This window comes from Epinephelus fuscoguttatus, linkage group LG21 (assembly GCF_011397635.1).
Source record: "Epinephelus fuscoguttatus linkage group LG21, E.fuscoguttatus.final_Chr_v1".
Taxonomy (NCBI): Eukaryota; Metazoa; Chordata; class Actinopteri; order Perciformes; family Serranidae; genus Epinephelus; species Epinephelus fuscoguttatus.
Genome location: NC_064772.1, coordinates 81,417 through 103,816, shown reverse-complemented (window position 1 = coordinate 103,816; position 22,400 = coordinate 81,417). Strand labels below are relative to the sequence as shown.

Below are 22,400 nucleotides of genomic sequence, written 5' to 3'. Positions count from 1 at the left end.
GAGGACCAGGCTGGATTCTTGGCACCCTTGATCCCAACCAGCCCCCTCCAGGGACCTTGCCCACCAGCCGGACCTGTGCACCCACTCTTAAGCACCCCTCCCCTGGCTACACACCAATAGCCGCACTGACCAGAGTTTCGTGCCCCCGGTACTCCATTTAAAGTTTCGTGCCCTTGGTACTCCATTCTGGGTCCGCTGACTCTGAGTGAGAGTGAGGCTTGCTGGAGGCTGCTTGGGGGGCTGTGGTACAGAAGCCAAAGTCGGTAAATACAAGTTTCAAAGCCGTAATTATTAGGAAATATGTATATATCTCCAGAAGTGAGCCATTATTTCCAGGTATCCCTTTCCAACAACCTTGCAATCATGTCCCATGGCTCTTGACTCCCCCTGCTGGTCAAACCGTAGAATGCAGCCGTAATGAAAACTAGTATAGGCGTGCAAATGCCTGACAACCTATAATTAGGGCTATCATTTTTCCCTTTACGGGAATGGTGCCCCACGAGGTGATTTAATGTTAAATAAGTCACATTATTTAACATAATTATTAATTACTATTAATAATTATTAATTATTTCCAATAGCCAATTAGATCCCAACATTTTGGTGCCTCCGTGTGAAGCCTGAATTTATGTTCCCAACATTTTTGGTGCCTCCGTGTGAAGCCTAATGTGTTGATCCCCAACACTATGTCAGGCCTTTGCTTGGTACAAACTATTTCCTGGGGAACAACAAGCTTTCCCCTAAATCTACTTGCATTTCCCAATCACAAGCACCTTCTAGGCGGCCACACTCTTGCCTCCTTACTGACTTATCCCTTCTGTATTTCTCCCCCTCACGGACAAACTGAATTGCTAAACTCCTATTCTTAAAAGCCTCTGAATTTACCTGTCTTTGTTTCCCTTCGATGTCTGTAGCTAAACTTTTCAACACCTGGTTATGTCGCCATGTATACCGGCCTTGTGACAAGCTAACTTTACAGCCTGACAAAATATGCTTTTAGGTTGTGGTACCTGAACACAATGGCCATGATGGGTCCCCATTTACCCACAGTTTTAGGTTCCGGGGGGTTGGTAACACATCGTATGTAGCCCCTACCAGGAATCTAATACGATTCTTCTCCATACTCGACAGGCCCCTCCAACTAAGCTTCCTCTTCTCTACACTTTACCAATTCAACCACTGTCCCTGCTTAGCCTGGGCCACTACTTTTGCACCCCTTAATATCTCCTCATGTCTGCGTATCTGTTCCACAACCAGCTTTCTTTTATCTTTGAGACCTGCTTTATTCCATACCGGTTTGCCTGAGCCAAGCCCCAGCCCTCTCCGTCCAAACTGAACATTACCTACAATCTCTGCATGCCTAAAAGCTGCCTCTGCCTCCTGAACTGCCGATCTTGGGTTCCACTTCCTCCCCTTGGTTGGATTTGGAACCACACTCCTAACTACCACGTCCTTACTCCCAGATAACAAGAGCTCTGTCCTGACCTTTGTACATTTAAATTCCTCTGTTAAACTAGATACTGGCAGCTGAAGTATCCCCTTTCCATACAATGCAACACTACTTAGGCACCTAGGAGCGCCCAACCACATCCTAATATAGGAGCTTTCAATTCTCTCCACAACGGATATTGGAATTTCATAAATTGACAATGGCCACATTAACCTAGGATATAGCCCAAATCGCAGACACCACAACCTCAACTTTCCTGGAAGTTCTGATTTATCTATTCTATCTAATTCTGCAGCCACATCTTTTCTAAATTTCACCACCTGTTCCTCATCATTCAACTCCACATTGTACCACCTACTTAAGCTCTTTACTGACTTTTCCCTAATTGTTGGGATTTCCTCATCATATATGACAAACTTCCTGTCACTTAATTTCCCTCTAAGTATCGAGATGCTTCTAGACTTACTAGGCTTGATCTTCATGCTGGCCCACTTGAGGTTCTTATTTACCTTCTCTAGTAGCCTCTTTGTACATGGCATTGTTGTGGTCACCAGTGTCATGTCATCCATGTAAGTTTTTTTAATCTTTGCTGCCTGAATCTGGTGCCAGATCATACTAATATGTTCTAAACACCCTGCAAAACCTGGTATTCCTGCCTTCTGCACCATAGTATCTAATAAGATATTCCTTTCTAAGTAGCTATCTCTGCACTACTACACTAAAGAAAATTTTTCCCTCCACATTCAAGAGAGAAATAATCCAGAATTGGCTAAGGTCCAGACTCCTTCTCCTTAGGAATGAGGACACCCCCTGCCCTACGCCATGCTCTTGGGATAATTTGTTTCTCCCAAACTATTCTTAGCTGTTTCCACAAAAATGTAAGGATATCAGGTGCACTTTTATAATCCCGGTAGGGTTTAGAAGAAGCCTTTGCATGCCTGACCACCTCCTGAACCTTCCACCTAGGTGGTCTGACATCCATCTCATGCTCTATCCCTCCTAATGGAGGGATATCCGGTGGAAAACCTATTAAAACCTATAAAAACCTATAAAAACTATCCTATTCTTCTCTAAATCTGAATATGTATTTCTCAAATATTCTTCAACCTCTAGCCTTTCTGCTTTAAGCTGCCCTCCCTTTTCCTGGCTAAACAGTCCTTTAACAAACTTAAAAGGGTCCCTGAAAAAACCTGCCCTTACATGTTCCTTCTTCCTCCTCTTTTTCCTGAGATGCTCTGCCTTTCTAAAAACTGCTAGCCTGCTTCTCAACTCCTCTTGCAACACATTAATTCCCTCCCTTTCTTCTTCTGTAGTCTTTTTCAACTGCTTTCTTAACTGTCTCCTTTCCTTAACCAACTTCTCTATTTCTGTTTGCCGCCTAGACTTACCTGACTGTACCCTCTCACCCCTCTTTCTCTCATGCACCCCAAACCTCTCTGCACCATATGAGTAAATTATATCTGCCATCTTTTCCAACTTTTCTATTGTATTTCCTTTAAGCATGCTTAAGATTACTGACAAATCTCTGTTAACTATCTCCCATTCTTTACTGTCATTTGCCCTAGGCCATCTAACTCTAACCTTTTGCTCCATGGTTCTCTCTCTGACTGACATACTGACCTCAGTGTCACCTGCATCCTCTCTTACCACCCCCTCCTTCTCCTCCTCAGTGGCAGTGTTACTGATATCCTTCTACCGCTCGCTGGACTTCATCCAGCTGACTTCTTAGGAAGTACTGATCATGGATGAGGGCAGCAGGTGGGCCCCCCTATTTTAGGACGGCCTACAATGGAGAAATAAGGTACCTCCTTCCCTCTGCTAGCCTGGGAGTCCACCTTAGGCAAGCGGTAGCACTCCCTTTGCCTCCTAGTTATGGGTCAAATAGCAACTGGGCAGCTCTGAGTGCTAGTAGGCCTACTGTATGCTACAGTAACACTGAGTGTTAGCACAATAACTGCGTAATCAATTTCTCCTCCTTTTGATTGTCTTCATTAACAAAATTGGTGCATATTTAAATAAAATATTTCAGAAAATTTGTAATACAAAAAATACTTGTCTTAATATGAGTGATCAACTGGGCAAGTTACATGGGGATATCTATTAGTTAATTTTTCGCCCTATTTGTAGTGTTTTGCCTACACGGGTGTAAGTTTGTTTACAGAGTGATAACTATAATTAAGCTACTAGATAGGCAGGGCTACCATACCAAAATGTAAACTAGAGACCTGTAGAGTGATAAAAATGCCAAAATTGTTTGGTCCCCGTGGGTGATAGGGGCCTACCAAGTTGTGAAAACGATCCCTTTAGCCCCTGTACTAATAGGGCCCCATTCCATTTGTCTGTTTGAAGTTCTGGCTGCACTAGTTACCTGTCAGGGACTGGTGACATCAGATGGTGAGTTGAATAATCTAATAACCTACTTTTATAATAAGATGACATTGTTTGGCACATATAAATGCAATTTTGGGGTGACTGGCTTATTTACATTAATAATGGCAAACACATATACATGCCTTTTGGATTTTTTATTCCTTTACCAGGTCCGCCTGTAATTCATGTGTGTTTAGGTGTATACATTTTTTAAAAGGAGCAAGGCACTGATGAAATCTTTGCTGCATTGTGTGCAGCAACTGTCTGTGAACAATCAGTCCAAATTTGGTGACATTCTGATAATTATTTCCCGAGATTCATGTGATAAGGCAGACATTGTCCCTTTTGGAGAAGCCAAACCAAAATCTGGTAGCATGCTACCAGATTTTTTGCTATGATGAGTAGGCTACTGTAGGCCTACACCAAAAAGGATTTTAAGAATTCCCTATCAAAATCAGCAAGAACAGGTGTGTGGTCTCTTTATAAACCCCTTCCCATGTGGATTAATAATGATTGATAATATATCAGTAATTTAACCTCTCTAACTCCCCTCAGACGCCGGCGTCCGCGCTCCCCTCCTCGGGTCCGTCCCAAGTCTCTTATTTTTATAGTGCTACTGTTAGCTCCTCGGTTGAACCGGAAGTCATTCGAGGTCTGCCATCTTCTAGGCCGTCCCAAGTCTCTTATTTGTGCAGCGACGAGCTAGCGCTAGGAGCTAGCAGCAAGGATTTAGCAGCTACAAGCTAGGATGGTCGAGAGCTTCCTATCCGGAAGAGTTTTTCAGCTAAACGCCATGACGTATAAATACCGGCCCTCTACATCTGGCTCATTTGAACGAGATGGCGGAGAAACAGCGCAAGTGTACCCGTTACATGCTTCTTTGCAATGAAACGCTGTAATTCACATGTCTACGTGACTACAAAGAATGGCGTTAATGATATTTCGTGCAAGACTGTCATGTTGTAATTAAGTTAATTTCATTCACAACCCGTTGCGCTGTTCAACGGACTGTCGGTGATGTGTGGCTGTTAAATGTGCAGCTGCTTATGTCCAGAACCACATGTGTTGATATAACACCACACACACACACAAACACAAACACAAACACACAAACACATTTGCCCATCATTAATTGTCCTGCATGTCATGTGAGTGGATTAATGTTTAATAGCCTGTAGGTAACATTAATTATTAATATTAATATTAATTAATATTATTACTTTCATTAATGCTGTTGTAAGCTACTATCATTACCGTCTGTCCTGCATCTCTCTCTCTCTCTCTCTCTCTCTCTCTCTGTCTCATCGTGTCATGCGGATTACTGTTAATTTATCATGTTGATCTGTTCTGTACGACATCTATTGCACGTCTGTCCGTCCTGGAAGCGGGATCCCTCCTCAGCTGCTCTTCCTGAGGTTTCTACCGTTTTTTCCCCGTTAAAGTTTTTTGGTGAGTTTTTCCTTATCCGCTGTGAGGGTCCTTAGGACAGAGGGATGTCATTTGCTGTAAAGCCCTGTGAGGCAAATTGTGATTTGTGATATTGGGCTTTATAGATAAAATTGATTGGCTGAATCCAAAGCGCTGGGGAGATATGGCTTCTGTCCACTTGCCATACCCTGTGTAACGCCATCTTGCAGCGGCACCATTGCTGCAGTGACATGTGTCAGTCATCAATTCATTATGCTGTCATTGCGAACTGACTCTCTATAATGATAGCATCATGAATAGCTGGATTGATGATAGTGGCCTCCGGTGACTGATGAAGGTATCTTAAATGAGTACCGATATTAAATTAGAAATTAATCATTTGTTTGAGCGATAAGCAGGAAAGATTAGAGTAATAGGGAGATAATAGACTGTATCATTAAACACTGTGTGATATAACGTTAGCATACCTTATGTGTGCTGACGTTAGCAAGCTAGCAGCGTGACGTTTAATCATTATGGACAGGCTACGTGACTAAAAACAACAACAACACGTGTTTGTGTTTTGTTCTAGGATTGTGCCATCCTCAGCTGTTATATAGGATCGCATTGAATTTATGATTACTGATGCATGGATGATTATTGATGTGTCACAGCGACGTATTTGATTTTGTGGCTGGTAAATGTAAAGCAATGTTTTTATGAGTATTTATTCCTATGTAGTTTATTTCGCACACGATCCAAGACACTGTACAGTGATGCTGCATCCTGTTTTACTCTTCAGAGCAACTTCTGACAAGGAAAAGCGCAATGTAGTCATCTTAGTTAGATCCACCAAGCCCGACTCCCCTAACATAAACACGCCTGACATGACAGCAGTATGGCTGAAAAATTACTCTTAACTTTAAATCATGTTTTACACTTAGTTAATGCACTTTGTATTAACCATTCTCACTTTCATTCAAGTGATTTAATGTTATGTTTAAATGAGGTATTTGCTCATATGTAACGTAAACACCGACTCCCCATGGCTAACGTTCAGCTAACGTTAAGCGCCCTGACTAACATAAGCTATTTTATTTGCTGCAGCCTTAGTTGTGTGGTTCACAGATTGTTATTAAGACACCTGCCTGTAACAGGCAACAGTATTTTCCATGTACTGGGACCAACTTGCATTGAAAGTTGTAACGTTAAACACTGGCTCGGAAACACATTTATGAGTTGCACAGGATTAACGTTAATGTTACAGCATTTCAAGTCAGCGAGTAGTGATAGCTAACGTTAGCTGTTAGGCTATGCTATCTTAAATGCTAGTCATTGTGGCATGAAGAGAATATTTAACGTACTGTTTTTATTGGCAACAAAGTCCTGTCTGTTGATATTCTTTATCCAGCTGTGGCAAACACCTTGGTCCTTGGCACGCCCAGGAAGTCTGTGTAAACCATATGGTCTAAAACATGGACAGTCCGCATGAAGTAAGGGGCTGTGTATTTTGCATATCGTTTTGTTCCAAAGTTGGAGTTTTCCGCTGTTATTAGAACAGTTGAGGATGGCACATGTCCTCCCAGCCTTCCTAGACATATTCACCAAAGAGAAATGGTCCACTTCTTGGAGCTTGCATTCAAATGTCCGCTTTGCGCAGCTGTCACCGCAGTAATGGCGGCTGCTCGACTTCTGTTTTTTTCGCCGAATTCGTCTATACCTGAGTATTGTATATGGCAAGTGGACAGAGGCCATTTCTCCTTATTGCCTTGAGCTAGAAGGCTAAAATCCCAATCAAGTGAATTTTTTTCACACATGGCACCTGTCACTTTCAAAAAAGGTAAAAAATCATGAATTGGAGCTTTGGGCCCAAGTGCCGCAGCTGCAGTGGAGAGAGCAGCATAGCTCCTCTGTTTTTTTACCTTCCATACACACACACACACACACACACACACACACACACTCACAAAAAACAAACAAAACAGGCAATAGCTTTCACATTACTGGACCCAGACACCCCACACCAGTGTAGAATGGTTTGGCCAAGTGGGCCTAATAAGGCACACCTCTTTTAAATGGGTTCATGTTCTTTCCATTTTATATGATTTTTTTAAACAAACGTCATTGGTTTTCAGTGAAATAGCTTTGACATTACTGGACCCAGACGCCCCACACCAATGTAGAATGGTTTGGCCAAGTGGGCCTAATAAGGCACACCTCTTTATAAATAGATTTCATGCTCTTTCTATTTGACACAAATTTTGAAACAAACTCCATTGGTTTTCTAAGAAAAAAGGGCATGAAACCCATTTATAAAGAGGTGTGCCTTATTAGGCCCACTTCGCCAAGTCATTCTACACTGGTGTGGGGTGTCTGGGTCCAGTAATGTGAAAGCTATTGAAGAGCTGGCAGAGAGCTTGGTAAATAAGAAACCCATAAGGGCAAAAGACCCAAGGAGCCTCTCTGTCTGGAGCAATGGGAAAGGCAGCGGAAACAGGATGCGATTTATCACCCTGCCGCCCATGGGCATAGTGGACACGGGGTATGCGTGGGACATGTCCCCCGCACTTCCCGTATCTGTGCCCTCTATCCCCCACACTTTTTACAGCCGTTACAACCGTTCAATTCGTTTTTAACATGTGGTAATGTGTTTTTCCGAGCTGTCTTTAAACGCACCATGAGTAGGCGGTGCCAGGCTACATACATATGCTGTCCTGTTGTGATCTGAATCAATCGCACAGACAAGACACTGCTGGGCAGTGTGCTGCTGTGTCTTAACTATGTTCAGCAAACCAGCCAGCAAGAAGCAAAAAACCTTGCACAGTTTCTTCCAAACAAACTGTGTAAGTTGAGTAAAGCTGTTGCATGTAGATAATGTAAGCTAAATGATGACTAATTGATAATTGCCAATATATCAAGTTAAGGTAGTTAACAATACTAATGTTATTGTTACCGATTTAAATCGCTTGCTAGCTAGTTTCATGCTAGGAATAAACCCACTCCTTAATTTCTGCGCAGATCTTGTGCTCACTATTGCTTAGCACATATTTTTTTAATCTTGATTGCCACAATAGAAAGAGCAGGGCATAGGCGTTTCTAGCCCATTTTTTGGGGTGCTGGAGCACCCCTAAATTGAATACCAGCACCCCTAAAATTTGAGAGATTTTAAAAAAAAAAAATGTTTTTTTTTTACTCTATGTCCCTTTTTAACAAGCTAGAAAAGTGTCAAAACCATACAGTACTTGGTTGCAATGTAATATTTTAACAACAAAAATACAGCAGCATGTATTGTGTTAATATTAAAGCCAAGGTGCTACTGACTGGCTAACTGACTGGATGCCCATTAGCATTATAACTCCTATTGTGTGTATTTATTATTATTATTTTGTAGATTTCAAGCACTTTTCTTTTTTGAAGTGTATTTTTATTTATGTATTTGTATTATATAATACAGACAAGAAGGAAAAAGGCAGAGACAAACATTGAAAAAGTCAATTACTGTTAATGTGTTAGTATTACATGTTGTGCATTGCATTTCAAATAAAAGTCCAAAAAATAAGTCCAAGGTACATTTTTGGTATTTTTGGTACTCACTATAGGGGGCTGGTTTACTCCAGAAACATACATACTGTTTATGTGTATGTTGAGGAGCTGCTGTATCAAAATGAGTTGTCTTCCCCCAGAAATTAGGGTTACGATATGTTTCTTTTATGATTCCAATCCATTCCTCTTTTGCTGTGGCTCAGCATTTACATAACCTTTCTCAGATTTGATGGTTTAGTCACAGACTTTTCCAAAAAGTGTTGTGCTTTTCTTTCACAAATGTGGGAATGAAATTGAGTTAAAATGTACAAAACAGTACAATTTATCTTGCCTGGCCGGGCAGCTCTCTGGGTGCTCAGCACCCCTAAACCTCTGATCCTAGAATCACCCCTGGAGCAGGGTCAGGGAGGAGACAGTGGACCAGAGGCCAGCAAGGATGATCATGCAGGGTCTTCACAGGTGAGGAGAGATTATAACTTGCTGAGAGAAAATATCTATAGCATAAAAGTGACTTTGAGGTTAATTTCTACAGCAATTTCACTACTACTATTCCTAATTCTATTTCAAATTTTGCTTTCCACATTTATTATCTATATTATTGCAATAGATAGATGATGGACAGGGAGAAACCAGGCAGGTATTTGGCACTTAATTATCTGGCTACTTACCCTGTAAATGCTTGAGGGTCATTCTGTGTCAACTCAACCAGAGTTTGGCAGCTAAAACTTTAGATTTTTTTAGTATATAATTTTAAAGAACTAAAGTTGGTCCCCTGGTGCTGTACTGTGGCTGTTTGTGGTTATGTGGTTCTTTAGCGGCTAAGGAAAGGTGGAATTGAATGTGAGAGGATGATAAATCACTCAATAGACCTCTGAACAATTTGTCCCCCTCACCTCTGAAATGATGGCTACGTCCCTGCTGCCGCACAGCATGGGTGAGTGTAATATATCAGAAATATAGTGTCCTTCAATTTCATTTTAAGGTTCTCATGCACATTTTAACGTGATTAATGACGTGACATTACAGAGGACTATGTGAAGACCTACAGGGCCCATCATGAGGGCCTGAGCCCCACTCAAAATGTGCAAGAGAATGCCATCTCCAAGGTCAGGAGGGTCAAGACTTTCCTGCAGGGAGTCTGACTGGTTGTTCCTGGCTAGTGTAGACAGCATTAGAATGTGAGTAACATAGTTATGAGAGCTTTGGTTGGAGAGTTGGTACATTTAAATTCCTCTGTTAAACTAGATACTGGAAGCTGAAGTATCCCTTTTCACATACAATGCCACAATGCTTAGACATCTAGGTGTGCCCAACCACTTCCTAATAAAGGAGCTAACCAACCTTTCCATTCTCTCCACAATGGACATTGGAATTTCATAAACTGACATATAATTTCTATTCATATGACTTTTTTGCTCTCTAAGGAAGTATTGAAAATAATATTCAAACTGTCCAGTTTAATCAAATCTATAGCTATTTTGCATCTAATGACACTGTTTTTTAACAATATAACACAATAACAATCTACACTAATATTCAGGGAGGCAATTAGTCAGAATTTTAATGAATGGGGGGCACTGGCCCAAAAAAGGTTGAGAACCACTGCAGAAACTAATGTTGGCTTACAAATTGTAACACCTTCTGTCACTTTTTTCACTTTATGAAACAACCTCGCAAATAGTGACCCAGAAAGATACCCAGTCTTTGCAAAATCTAATTATGTGACTTAAAACTCACTAACTCATGATGCAGTGGGCCTCATTCATGAAACATGAGCAGGAACATATGTGCATCAGGAAGTATTGTGTGTTTATGAGTGTTGTCAGAAAAGTGTTGTGAATGCATTATAATTCACTATAAATGCCCTCATAATACACAATAGATGTGGTCGTCATAAAAAGTGTTACCGTAAGTTCTCATGAATATGTGGTGATGAAAAAAAAAAACAAATGTCTGTATGTAAAGGATACAATGGTCTGTCGATCAGCTGGGTTCCTTAGTCGTATTTTCTCCAGTTTCTGCAACTCCTTCAGCTGACTGTTCAAGTCAGTGCTGAACTTCTTGAGATGTGCCTAAATGGTAAATACAATGTCAGCTCACACGACACACACACATAACAAAGTCAGTCAGTCTTTTCCATATTGTGTGCACATGTGTAAGACTGTCCAAAAGAGAGGACAAAAGACAGCATTGGTTGTTTGATCAAATCCATAAATTGACCTGTATGTATTCTTAATGTTATTCCACTTAATGTGTTAGAGGGGTCATTGTCACCCCATTACCTTCAAAGCTGTGTTGTAGAGTCACTGAAGGCTGGTCTGAGGCAAGGGATCAAGAGCAAGAGCAATTTTTAGAAACCTTATGGAGTGTCAATTTTGGAAACAAGCCCACCTCACTTAGATTAAGGAGCCAAGCCTGGTGGACATAGGGATTAGGTGCTTCAATAATAGGGCAGCAGGCAACAGCAGGGACACTGATGTCCTGACCCGAGGTTACTTAATTTCTTTTATCTGCCAAAGACCTATAGAGGCAGTATGATTTGTCAGGAGCAAGGGTAAATGTAGAGTGACAGTGCAGTGCCGCAAAACGTCTAGGGAGAAGGTGGATGGTCACCATAGCCCAGGACTATGACATGGGAGACCACTTTTTGGAGCCTGTTTCCTACTAAGAGTCAACAGTGGTCTATTTAAACTTGTTTAATTAGCTTCTGTTCCTCAACCTAACTAACCAAACCTTAAGCATGGCAGTGGCAACGTTTTTAAAACAGCCCTCTGTGACAGTTTTTGAAGGCATTGACACAAGCATTGGTCTGCTTAATCAACAAGACTTTCTGTAGGTTCATATAGTATGTTTTGGAGAAATAAACACATCCTCCTACATCTTAATTGAGAAAATGGACAAAGGACTGAATTATCTGTCAAGGTGTCAAGAATTACAGTTGTCACAGATGATGAGGAGTTCATAAAGAAAAATACAAACTGTTAGATAAATCATTTAAACCTCTTCCAAGAGCCTGACAAGAGAGTGTATGAGTATGTGACTACACAAATTTGGGCTTTATGTTCTGCTGAAGTATTTCCTGTTTCACCTTTACAGGGAAAAGGGTTTCAATGATTATGTTGATCTTCTTTTTAGCCTATAATATCTCCAAGAAATGTTCCCATCAGGACCAGTCTAAAATTGTTTTCTACCTTAAAATATGTTCTCCCAACAACAGGTTCTGGAAAAGGGGGAGTCATCTTATTATTAGGGTCATCTTACATTCAGGCCAACATGGTTGTCAGCTGATATTAATTTCTTGCAGATTTATCAATATTGAAGGCACACATTTGTAACCAAACTCACCTTTTTATTTTTGATTATGTCTCCATAGGCTTTTAGAGGAGTAACAACTTTCATCTCCAGTCTCTCTACCTGCAGCAATAAAGGATTCATCATGGCAACAACTTAATGTATAATAGTTAGATGCAGAAAATAGAGCATTAATAACTACAGTGTCCCTGACCTGCGCCTGTCTATAGTCCTGCACCATGGCCAGGTCTTCTGCCAGGTTTTTCAGGCCAACCTGGAGCTCGGGATCCTCTCTGCTGGAGAAGTGAAAGAGCTGAGCCACCAGGATGTCTGCCTTGTCTCTAAGCTTGGCTGTCTTCCTGGTGTAGGAGGCCAGCAGGGAGCACAACTCACCTAGATACTTCTCAGCATGTTTCACTGTCTGCTCCATGCTCTTTATGTGGACATCCCTGCTTGGACATTTCAGGAAAAATTATTGGTAGTAGGATACAGTCTATTGTTACATGTTTGGAATATACTAACTTGGTATATTCTATACAGAGAAGCTTTTGAAACTTCTAACATGTTAATGACTTCCTGGATTATGTGAAACATAAAAGCACTGACTCCTACCTGGAAAGGAGACCGTTCATGTTTGTTCTGTTGTCCCCCCTGCAGCTCCTCTGTCCTGTTCTTTGTTTTCAGTTGAGTCTCACCTGCACCAGGTAACAGAACACTGCTGTCATGGAAACACCAACAACAGATGTTGTGTAATAGCTGTGGTGGGGGTGTAAGTGAAACTCTCTGCCACATGATGGCAGCAGAGTATTATTGTGGCCATCAACCAGGCCTTAGAACTTAAGGGTCTGTATGTCTCGCCCTATAAAGGATTATGTAAGAAATGCTTTATATTACAGAGGAAAATGATCATATCACACTGTCATTTCATCCTCTATAATGACAAGAAATAAAGTTTTGCAGTTTGTATGGCCCAGTTGTTGGCAGTAGCTTTTATACCTCTGGGGGCACAAAGTCAAATGTATATTGATGCACTAAAATAACAATCAACTTTTTTTCCTTTTTTTTTTTTTGTTCTGTTTCCAATGTGAGACTGGTGGTGGAAGTACACTGATCTTTGACTTGAGTAAAAGTACCAATACAACAATGCAAAAATACAAGCCAAGTCCTGCATTTAAAATCCAATTTAATACCTTTGTACTGTTACTTATCACAAAATATACTTGAAGTATCAACTGTAAATATTCTTTGGACAGAAAAATGACCCCTGTTCATGATATTAAATGCTGTATAACATTATAAGATTGTTATTAATCTATAAGTAACATATTACTATTGTAGCTACTTGAGGGGGATAGTCTTGTGGTTCCCAACTCCCAATAGAGAAGGGAGAAGGAAAGAAAAAGAAAAACATTTTAAAAAGCGCTCCCTGAACATATATATATATATATATATAGACAGATAGATATATATATATATATATATATATATATATAAATATATATATATATATATATATATATATATATATATGTATATATATTCATATTTTGGACTTTTCTTTAATATTTGCTTATTTTGTGAAAATCTGTTTTCCTTCGGTCTGAAATATTCATTAAAATTAAACTATCTTAGAAGTTTAGAGGGCAAATGTCGAGACTGTCCTCCTTGAAAAAACAACCATATAGGTCGTTTGTACAAGTGGCGTATTACGACGGCCTGTACCACCTAAGCGACCTCGAGCGGTCGAGTAAATATCGACACTCCGGTGTCTCAGGTGACCCGTCGTCACCATATGAACTTTGACCTCCGTCACCAATCAAAAAACGACGTACTCAGAGGGGGAGGAGTTTCATTGAAATCATTTCGTAATTCAACGTTGTAGCATTAGTAAGTCCGACAAGTTTGTATATTTAATTTTATTTGCTTATGTTTTATATTAAAGTAATCGATACTTGCAATTCATATGTAGCTGAGTTTGTTTATTTTGACGTTTTATTTACAGATCAGTTGTGAATGATATTAACGACATATGATTTTACCAATAAGACGATAACGTTAGCTCACATGCTAATGTTCTAGCTAGTTAGTTTACATATATACATGTAATCCCTTAATGACCCTGCATCTGAAATAACATTAACTGTACACGCAAAATTGAAGGTGTCTTGCTCAAAACAGAATTAGTTTGTCCTATAAAACACTAACGTGACGTTCACTGCCCCGTTATTATTAGAAGGTTACATAGATTAAATAAACAGTAAAGAGAAATTACTTTTAGCCAACGGGGTTAAACTAAATTCTGTGGGACTTCCGGCTTGGCGAAACAAGGAGGAAGACGTGCGTCGGCGAGCTCCTCCAGAGTTGATTTATTTTAGTCTTTAAGTGGCACCATTTACATTACTTAGGTTTGCGCTAAACATTGTTTGTTTGTTTTTTGACTTGTTTGACGTGGCTTTTTATCGCGAAAATACCTCCTAAAAATGTTAAAGCTGGTAACAACCCTCATGCTAACCTGCAGCCTGCGGCTCATGTCAGCTCAGAGGTGAAGTGCAGGCGCGTTGTTTTTCCAGTCCTTTCTCATCTCAGCCATGGGAGTGAAGGCAACAAACTGCTAAGAGGACAGAGAAAAGAGGAGAAAAATCCCAAGATAAACGGTGATAAGAGAAAGAGAAAGCGAGCACACTTACCTGCTGGAAGTTCAGAGCCGAGTGACTACACGAAGGAGAGGAGACAGGAGTCGCTGCCCGGCAATATTCAAAACATCATGGCGGAGCAACGGCAGCTGGCGGCTGGAGCAGCGCATCAATACAGATGTAACTACACGCACACTTTGTTAGGTTACTTATATATATATATACGTAAATATATATATATATATAATCTGTTTGACCATTACATGTATAATGTTGCATTGTTGTGGCTGCACACGTCTGTACGCCTCGTTCATTACTAAAGATTTAAGTTGCACAAATATACAATTATCAACACACACAGTTTCCATTGGTCAAAAATGTATTTCTGCTATTATGATTATGAACAAAGTGGTCTGTTTTATACCAGTATTAAGTTAGTTTGATATTGGACATTCACATTCGTTTGACATTCAAAAGACAACAACAAACAATAATAAAATATGTAATGATAATAATAAATACTAGTACTGTTAAAACAAATGATGATTAAGTTTGGCATAATGGAAGTACATCATGGCAGAGCAGTTTTATTGGATGTCATTGTACTGTGAGAGGTGACAGGTGTTCAAAGTGACTCAGCCTACACACATGACAGAATGTGCTGGTGGAAATGTTGTATCTAGATATTGATATTCAATGAACTAATCACTTGATTGACACATGATGTTAGCGTTGTGACACTTATGAGAAGTGATGATGGTTGTCATAACCCAAACAGGTTGGATTATTTCAAAAACAATATAAAGGATCTTCAAAGCGCAAAGTTTAAGTTTCTGAGTGTGGCATGTCATGTCATTGCTTACCTGTGGCAGTGAATTAATTATTATGTGCAAAATCAGAATCAGAATCAGAAATATTTTATTGATTATTTATGTTACAGGTGCTCCTTGCAAGAGAGGAAAGATACGTGAAAATATAAGAAAGTTAAACAATAGTATTTACAAATATATAGTTAAATAAACAGGAATTATTAACATAAACATAAATAAATATATGTACATATATATTGTAAATTGAACAAGATTATTTACATAAACAGAATCAGGGTGAAATGGGGTTATTGCACAAGTTACATTGAATTATTGCAGTGTGTGTGAAAAAAATCTCAGGGCCACTCAGTGGTACATCTTGGTGGTATGAGTCTCCCACTGAAAGTACTCTTGTGCCTGACCAGCACATGGTGGAGTGGGTGTGAGACATTGTCCAAGATAGTTTGTAGCTTAGACAGCATCCTCCTCTCTGACACCACCGTCAGAGAGTCACACTCCGTTCCCACAATGTCACTGGCCTTGCGGATCAGTTTGTTGAGTCTGTTGGCATCCGCCACCCTCAGCTTGCTGCCCCAGATAGCACTGGCCACCACAGACTCATAGCAAATCCTGAGCACAGTCCGACAGATGTTGAAGGACCTCAGTCGCCTCAGAAAATAGAGACGGCTCTGGCCCTTCCTGTAGAGAGCGTGTTCTTAGCCCAGTCCAGTTTATTGTCAATGTGTACCCCCAGGTACTTACAGTCTTCCGCAATGTCCACACTGACCCCATGGATGGAAACAGGGGTCACCAGTGTCTTGGTCCTCCTTCAGATACCCAGTTCCTTTGTCTTTGCCACGTTGAGCTGCAGATGGTTCTGCTCACACCATGTGACAGAGTTATCCACAACAGCCCTGTACTCATCCTCATCACCCTTGGTGATACATCCGACTATAGCAGAGTCATCAGAAAACTTCTGAAGATGGCAGGTCTCAGTGCAATAGCTGAAGTCTGTGGTGTAGAGGGTGAAGAGGAAGGGAGAGAAGACAGTCCCCTGCGGGGCCCCGGTATTGCTGACCACTCTGTCTGACACACAGCGTTGCAAGCGTACATACTGTGGTCTGCCAGTCAAGTAGTCTACAATCCAGGACACCAGGGGGGCATCCACCTGCATTGCTGTCAGCTTGTCACCCAGTAGAGCTGGAAGTATGGTGTTGAATGCGCTAGAGAAGTCAAAAAACATGACCCTCACAGTGCTCTCCGGCTTATCCAAATGGGCGTAGACACGGTTGAGCAGGTAGATGATGGCGTCCTCAACTCCAAGTCGGGGCTGATAAGCGAACTGGAGGGGGTCCAAAGGTGGCTTGACCATGAGCCGGAGCTGCTCCAAGACGAGTCTCTCCAGGGTCTTCATGACGTGGGAGGTCAATGCCATGGGTCTGTAGTCCTTGGAGCCACTGGGACGCGACATTTTTGGCACAGGAACGAGGCAGGATGTCTTCCACAGCAAGGGGACCCTCTGAAGACTCAGGCTCATGTTGAAGACATGCTTAAGTACTCCACATAGCTGGGGGGCACAGGCTTTGAGCACCCTGGGGCTGACACCATCAGGGCCTGCAGCCTTACTTGAGTGGAGTCAGTAGTGAAGCACATTGTGGAGGTGACGACACGTGGGGGAGGGGTGTAGTCCTCATGATGGAGAGTGCAGTCAGTCTGGACACAGGGGGAGGAGGTGTGTGTGTGTGTGTGTGTGGGGGGGGGGGGTTGAGGTGTGAGAGGGAGGAGTGGGGGAGGAGGGCGGAGTGGGAGATGGACAGACAGCAGAAGAGTCGGGGGGGGGGGGGGTGGCCAGGTCCAGCAGTGTCAAATCTGTTAAAAAACAGATTCAGTTCATTGGCCCTGTCCACGCTGCCTTCAACTCCTCTGTGGTTGTTGGTCCTGAAGCCAGTGATGGTCCTCATTCCACTCCAGACCTCTCTCATGTTGTTCTGCTGGAGTTTCCTGTCCAGCTTCCTCCTGTACCTCTCCTTAGCCTCCCTTATCTTCATCTTCAGCTCCCCCTGTATTGTTCTCACCTCTTCCCTGTTACCAGCTCTGAAGGCCCTCTTCTTTGAGTTGAGGATGACTTTGATGTCCTTTGTTACCCACGGTTTGTTATTTGGATAACAATGGACAGTCCTGGCTGTGACAGTGGAGTCCACACAGAAGCTGATGTAGTCCTTGATGCATTCTGTGAGCCCGTCGATGTCCTCCCCATGTGGCTCACAGAGTGCCTGCCAGTCTGTAACCCCAAACAGCCCTGAAGTGTCTCATAAGCGTCCTCCAACCATCTCCTCACTGTCCTCAGGGTCGCAGGCTGGCTCTTGACTAGTGGTACATAGCAGAGGTTGAGGTAGACCAGGTTGTGGTCTGACCTACCCAGAGGGGGTAGGGGGGAGCAGCTGTATGCATCTTTGGCGTTTGCATACAGCAAGTCCAGTGTTCTCTCCTCTCTGGTAGGACAGCTCACATACTGTGTAAATGTGGGCAATGTTGTTTCCATGGTGACATGGTTGAAGTCACCCAAGCACAAATACCAAACTTTATATAGCAAAAAAGTAAGAAAACTGAGAAAACAAGCGCATGAGCACTGGATCAAAAGAAGGCATCTGCGAGCTCTGTCTCGCCTACGCCTCTCATTTTGTGTGTTGATAAGCATGAGAGAGCTTGCAGACATGTTGCTGGTGGGTAAAGAGTGGCCAGCTTCATTTTTGTGTAATTTCAATAGTCAAAGGTGCAATAGTATCCAGCTGCAGCCCCGGAGCAGAAGCCCCTGACGTGACACAAGCCTCTGGCTTGCCAGAAGTGACTTTTCTCTTTTTTTAACAACTTTTTTAAGTAAAATTGCTTAACATAGTGTCTATGAATTGATGAACTGCCCATATATTTTACCTATATTTAATCATACAAGTCAACTTTGTTTTTTGTTGTTTGTTTCTGAACACCACGTGACGTTCAAACCATAAATAAAAGAAGCTGCGCTCAGTAGGCACTCCTTCTATATTTATATTCATATGCTTTGTTAACTACAACCTTTATTCATTTAGGTCGGACCTTTCAAACTACAAATATTTCACCATTCAATGTGAGAAATCAATGCTAACATTCAAAAATAGCTGACTGTTACCCTATTTCATGTATAAGTGTGCACAATGAAGAGACAAAATCAGACAAACTTTTTTTTTGACAAACTTTATTTTCAGATTTCCACAAACAGTATCTGATGGCTAGGGGTCCATGTCATTGGTTCGACATCCCATTAGTATGGTGCGCCGCGACCGGCTTGCGGCGGAGCAGGCTTATGTGTTTGTCACTTTCTTTTTCATTTTAACCCACACCATGATCTTTTCCTGACCCTAACCAAGTGTTTTTTGTGCCTAAACCTAACCAGACCTTAACCACAGGGCATCATGATGATTTCGGAACGGACTTGGGAACAATGGGTTTAATATGGTCGGAACAATGGGATGTCGGACCAATGGGCTGTCGAACCAATGGGCAGTTCCCATGGCCAGTCCGCTTCTCCTGGCAGCCTGCAAGAGACAGAAAAGACGATAAGCACATAACTTCAAGAAACAAATTCCAACTTCACCACTGTATTTTTTTTTTTTTTTTTTTTTTTTTTTAGCATTTCAGCTATCTTTGGGTCCGTCACTCTGCTTAATTTAGTGTTGTAACGGCCTGACCTCCACGGTCCTCTTCGCTCCCCTCACCCACATTTGAGCACCCGTTATGGGATACACAATGTCAGCCAGCCCGGCCTGACCTCCGCGCTCCTCTCCGCTCCTCTCACCCACACTTGAGCATCCGTCCAGGCCACGGAGGTCAGGCCCGGGCGGGACCATAGGTGAGTGGATCCCAAGTTTACGAGCCCTGCCCTCGCCACTCACCAGGGACCTCTTTAAGGGTCACAGAATAAACAACATAGCTATTTTCTGCCAGTTTATTCCAGTTAGCTTACCTGAAACCTACTGTGTTAAGATGCTGTGTCCTGTGAGCTCAGTTCCGCACAAAGACTGCGACAATACTATCCAGCAAAACACGTCACTTCCGTCATGCCAGGGGCACTTCTGGCAAGCCAGAGGCTTGTGTCACGTTCAGGGGCTTCTGCTCCAGGGCTGCAGCTGGATGCTACTCCACAAGTATGTTCAGATTTTGGTGCAGTACCTCAGCCAAGCCAGCAGATGGGGTGCTTTCGTAGGCACTCCATCTGCTGGCAGAGCAGAGCCAGCGGATGGAGTGTTTTCCCACCAATCTTTTAATATGTCCGAATGGACCCAACTTGTTTAGTAAGTAGGAGTAGTATCTAGTGGCAGTACGTAGTAGTAGTAGTAGTAGTAGTATGCAGTATGCCAGTGGGCCTTTCGGACACAGCCCAGGCGTTTGTTGACAGCTTGATTTTGAGGCTTTGTGCTTCGCGCTGTGCATGTGGGACTGCACTGCCTTGATTCCCATCATGCCGATTTTGAAACATCTTGCACAAAATACACTGTGCCTCGTATAAGTTGCCTGGTACCGGTTTCTGCCATCCAGAAAAATCTTTGTTGGGCAGCCAATTTTCATTAAATTTAAACTTTCCCATGTGGTTCGACTGCTACATGAATGACGTGCATCTGCTCTGAGAGTCACGGCCGCAAACACATCACTGTTTTGTTGGTTCCGCTCTCGTGATTGCGTGACGTTACTGCTATTCGGCAAATTATTTTTAAAAAAATAAATGTTACCTATTATTTTTAGATTTGAGAGTAATTACAATCATAAAATCCTCCTTACCACGTGTTAACATTTTTAAGACTTTTGAAAGATTGATTTAAGACATTTTAATGCCAATTAAGGCCATATTTTCAGATTAATGAATTCAATATCTTTTAAGACTTTAAGGATCCCCGGGAACCCTGGATGATACCCGGACCCTGTAGGCTACATAGGAGTCTTAAAATGTCATCTTGTTGTGTTATTGGGAGCCAGAATAGAAGGAGTCATGGCTCAAAACCAGCTGCCACTGCCCGTCAACAAAAACAAAGACAACTATGGTTAAATGTGATAAGCCCAAAGGACTGAATGGAGGTGATCATCAAAAATGCTCACATGTGCAGCGCACACTTAATATCAGGCTAGGGAGAATGTATTTAGTGTCGTAGGGATGTGTAACGTTATGTTATCATGTCCACCTCATCAGAAACTGGGGAGGGATTTAGATGAATATTGGAATTCTCTGGAACGCTAACTTTTTAGCGCATTAGCTAATGTTAGCTTCATTAGCAAAACAAGCAAGGGTGGTCCTCCTTTGGTTCATCTCAGATTGGCTTCCTGTGACCAGGGCCATTGCAACCGGACAGGCAGACTAGGCAATTGCCTAGGGCCTCGAGCTGGAAGGGGGCCCCCAGAGATGGCTGACACTGGTCCATATCAATGACAATATGATGGAACCCCTATAGACACTGCAACAACGACAACACGTTGGAATCCCTCCTAATGGGGCCCCCTACTAACTGACTTGCTGCTAGGGTGACCAGACATCCCGCATTGTGCAGGACTGCACAGTATTTCTGTCTCTTTTCACGTGTCACGCAAATTGAGACCATCTCCCGCATGATTGGTTGCCACCCACGCTAGCATTGTTTGAGTACCATAGTACTATGGTACCTCACGGTACCACTACTGTGGGATAAGTTCAAAGTCCAATCGCAAGAGGGTGAGTGTCCATGCGCCGTCCAATAACTGCGCGCGCTGGCCACCTGGCACTCACTATCAATATAACAAATCACTCAGAACAATCAGAAGCCCGGCTCCAGGTCCAATAATTTCCTCTTTGTTGATTTCATGACTGCCCAGTAGTACCTGATCAGCTGAGCCATGGCGGCACACAGGTACAGTACAGGCCAAAAGTTTGGACACACCTTCTCATTCAATGCGTTTTCTTTATTTTCATGACTATTTACATTGTAGATTCTCACTGAAGGCATCAAAACTATGAATGAACACATGTGGAGTTATGTACTTAACAAAAAGGTGAAATAACTGAAAACATGTTTTATATTCTAGTTTCTTCAAAATAGCCACCCTTTGCTCTGATTACTGCTTTGCACACTCTTGGCATTCTCTCCATGAGCTTCAAGAGGTAGTCACCTGAAATGGTTTCCACTTCACAGGTGTGCCTTATCAGGGTTAATTAGTGGAATTTCTTGCTTTATCAATGGGGTTGGGACCATCAGTTGTGTTGTGCAGAAGTCAGGTTAATACACAGCCGACAGCCCTATTGGACAACTGTTAAAATTCATATTATGGCAAGAACCAATCAGCTAACTAAAGAAAAACCAGTGGCCATCATTACTTTAAGAAATGAAGGTCAGTCAGTCCGGAAAATTGCAAAAACTTTAAATGTGTCCCCAAGTGGAGTCGCAAAAACCATCAAGCGCTACAACGAAACTGGCACACACGAGGACCGATCCAGGAAAGGAAGACCAAGAGTCACCTCTGCTTCTGAGGATAAGTTCATCCGAGTCACCAGCCTCAGAAATTGCAAGTTAACAGCAGCTCAGATCAGAGACCAGATGAATGCCACACAGAGTTCTAGCAGCAGACCCATCTCTAGAACAACTGTTAAGAGGAGACTGCACGAATCAGGCCTTCATGGTCAAATAGCTGCTAGGAAATCACTGCTAAGGAGAGGCAACAAGCAGAAGAGATTTGTTTGGGCCAAGAAACACAAGGAATGGACATTAGACCAGTGGAAATCTGTGCTTTGGTCTGATGAGTCCAAATTTGAGATCTTTGGTTCCAACCGCCGTGTCTTTGTGAGACGCAGAAAAGGTGAACGGATGGATTCCACATGCCTGGTTCCCACTGTGAAGCATG

At 42.2% G+C, this 22,400-nt stretch overlaps 1 protein-coding gene and 1 long non-coding RNA gene across 2 annotated transcripts in view; one reads left to right on the top strand and one right to left on the bottom strand.

Annotated features, from left to right (window-relative positions):
* LOC125881597 (uncharacterized) overlaps nucleotides 1-12,241 on the top strand; it is a 31,319-nt gene extending 19,078 nt beyond the window's left edge. The window contains exon 3 of the long non-coding RNA XR_007448247.1: nucleotides 12,144-12,241. This is a non-coding gene — a long non-coding RNA (uncharacterized LOC125881597). The remainder of the gene's footprint in view (nucleotides 1-12,143) is intronic.
* Nucleotides 1-12,972, bottom strand: part of LOC125881595 (CBY1-interacting BAR domain-containing protein 2-like) — a 62,013-nt gene extending 49,041 nt beyond the window's left edge. The window contains exons 1-4 of the mRNA XM_049564781.1: nucleotides 12,674-12,972; nucleotides 12,276-12,510; nucleotides 12,116-12,184; nucleotides 10,741-10,842 (exon numbers count right to left, since the gene is read on the bottom strand). Coding sequence (XP_049420738.1) covers nucleotides 10,741-10,842; nucleotides 12,116-12,184; nucleotides 12,276-12,510; nucleotides 12,674-12,693 — 426 coding nt within the window. The 5' untranslated portion in view covers nucleotides 12,694-12,972. The remainder of the gene's footprint in view (nucleotides 1-10,740; nucleotides 10,843-12,115; nucleotides 12,185-12,275; nucleotides 12,511-12,673) is intronic.
* Nucleotides 12,973-22,400: the final 9,428 nt, after the last annotated feature.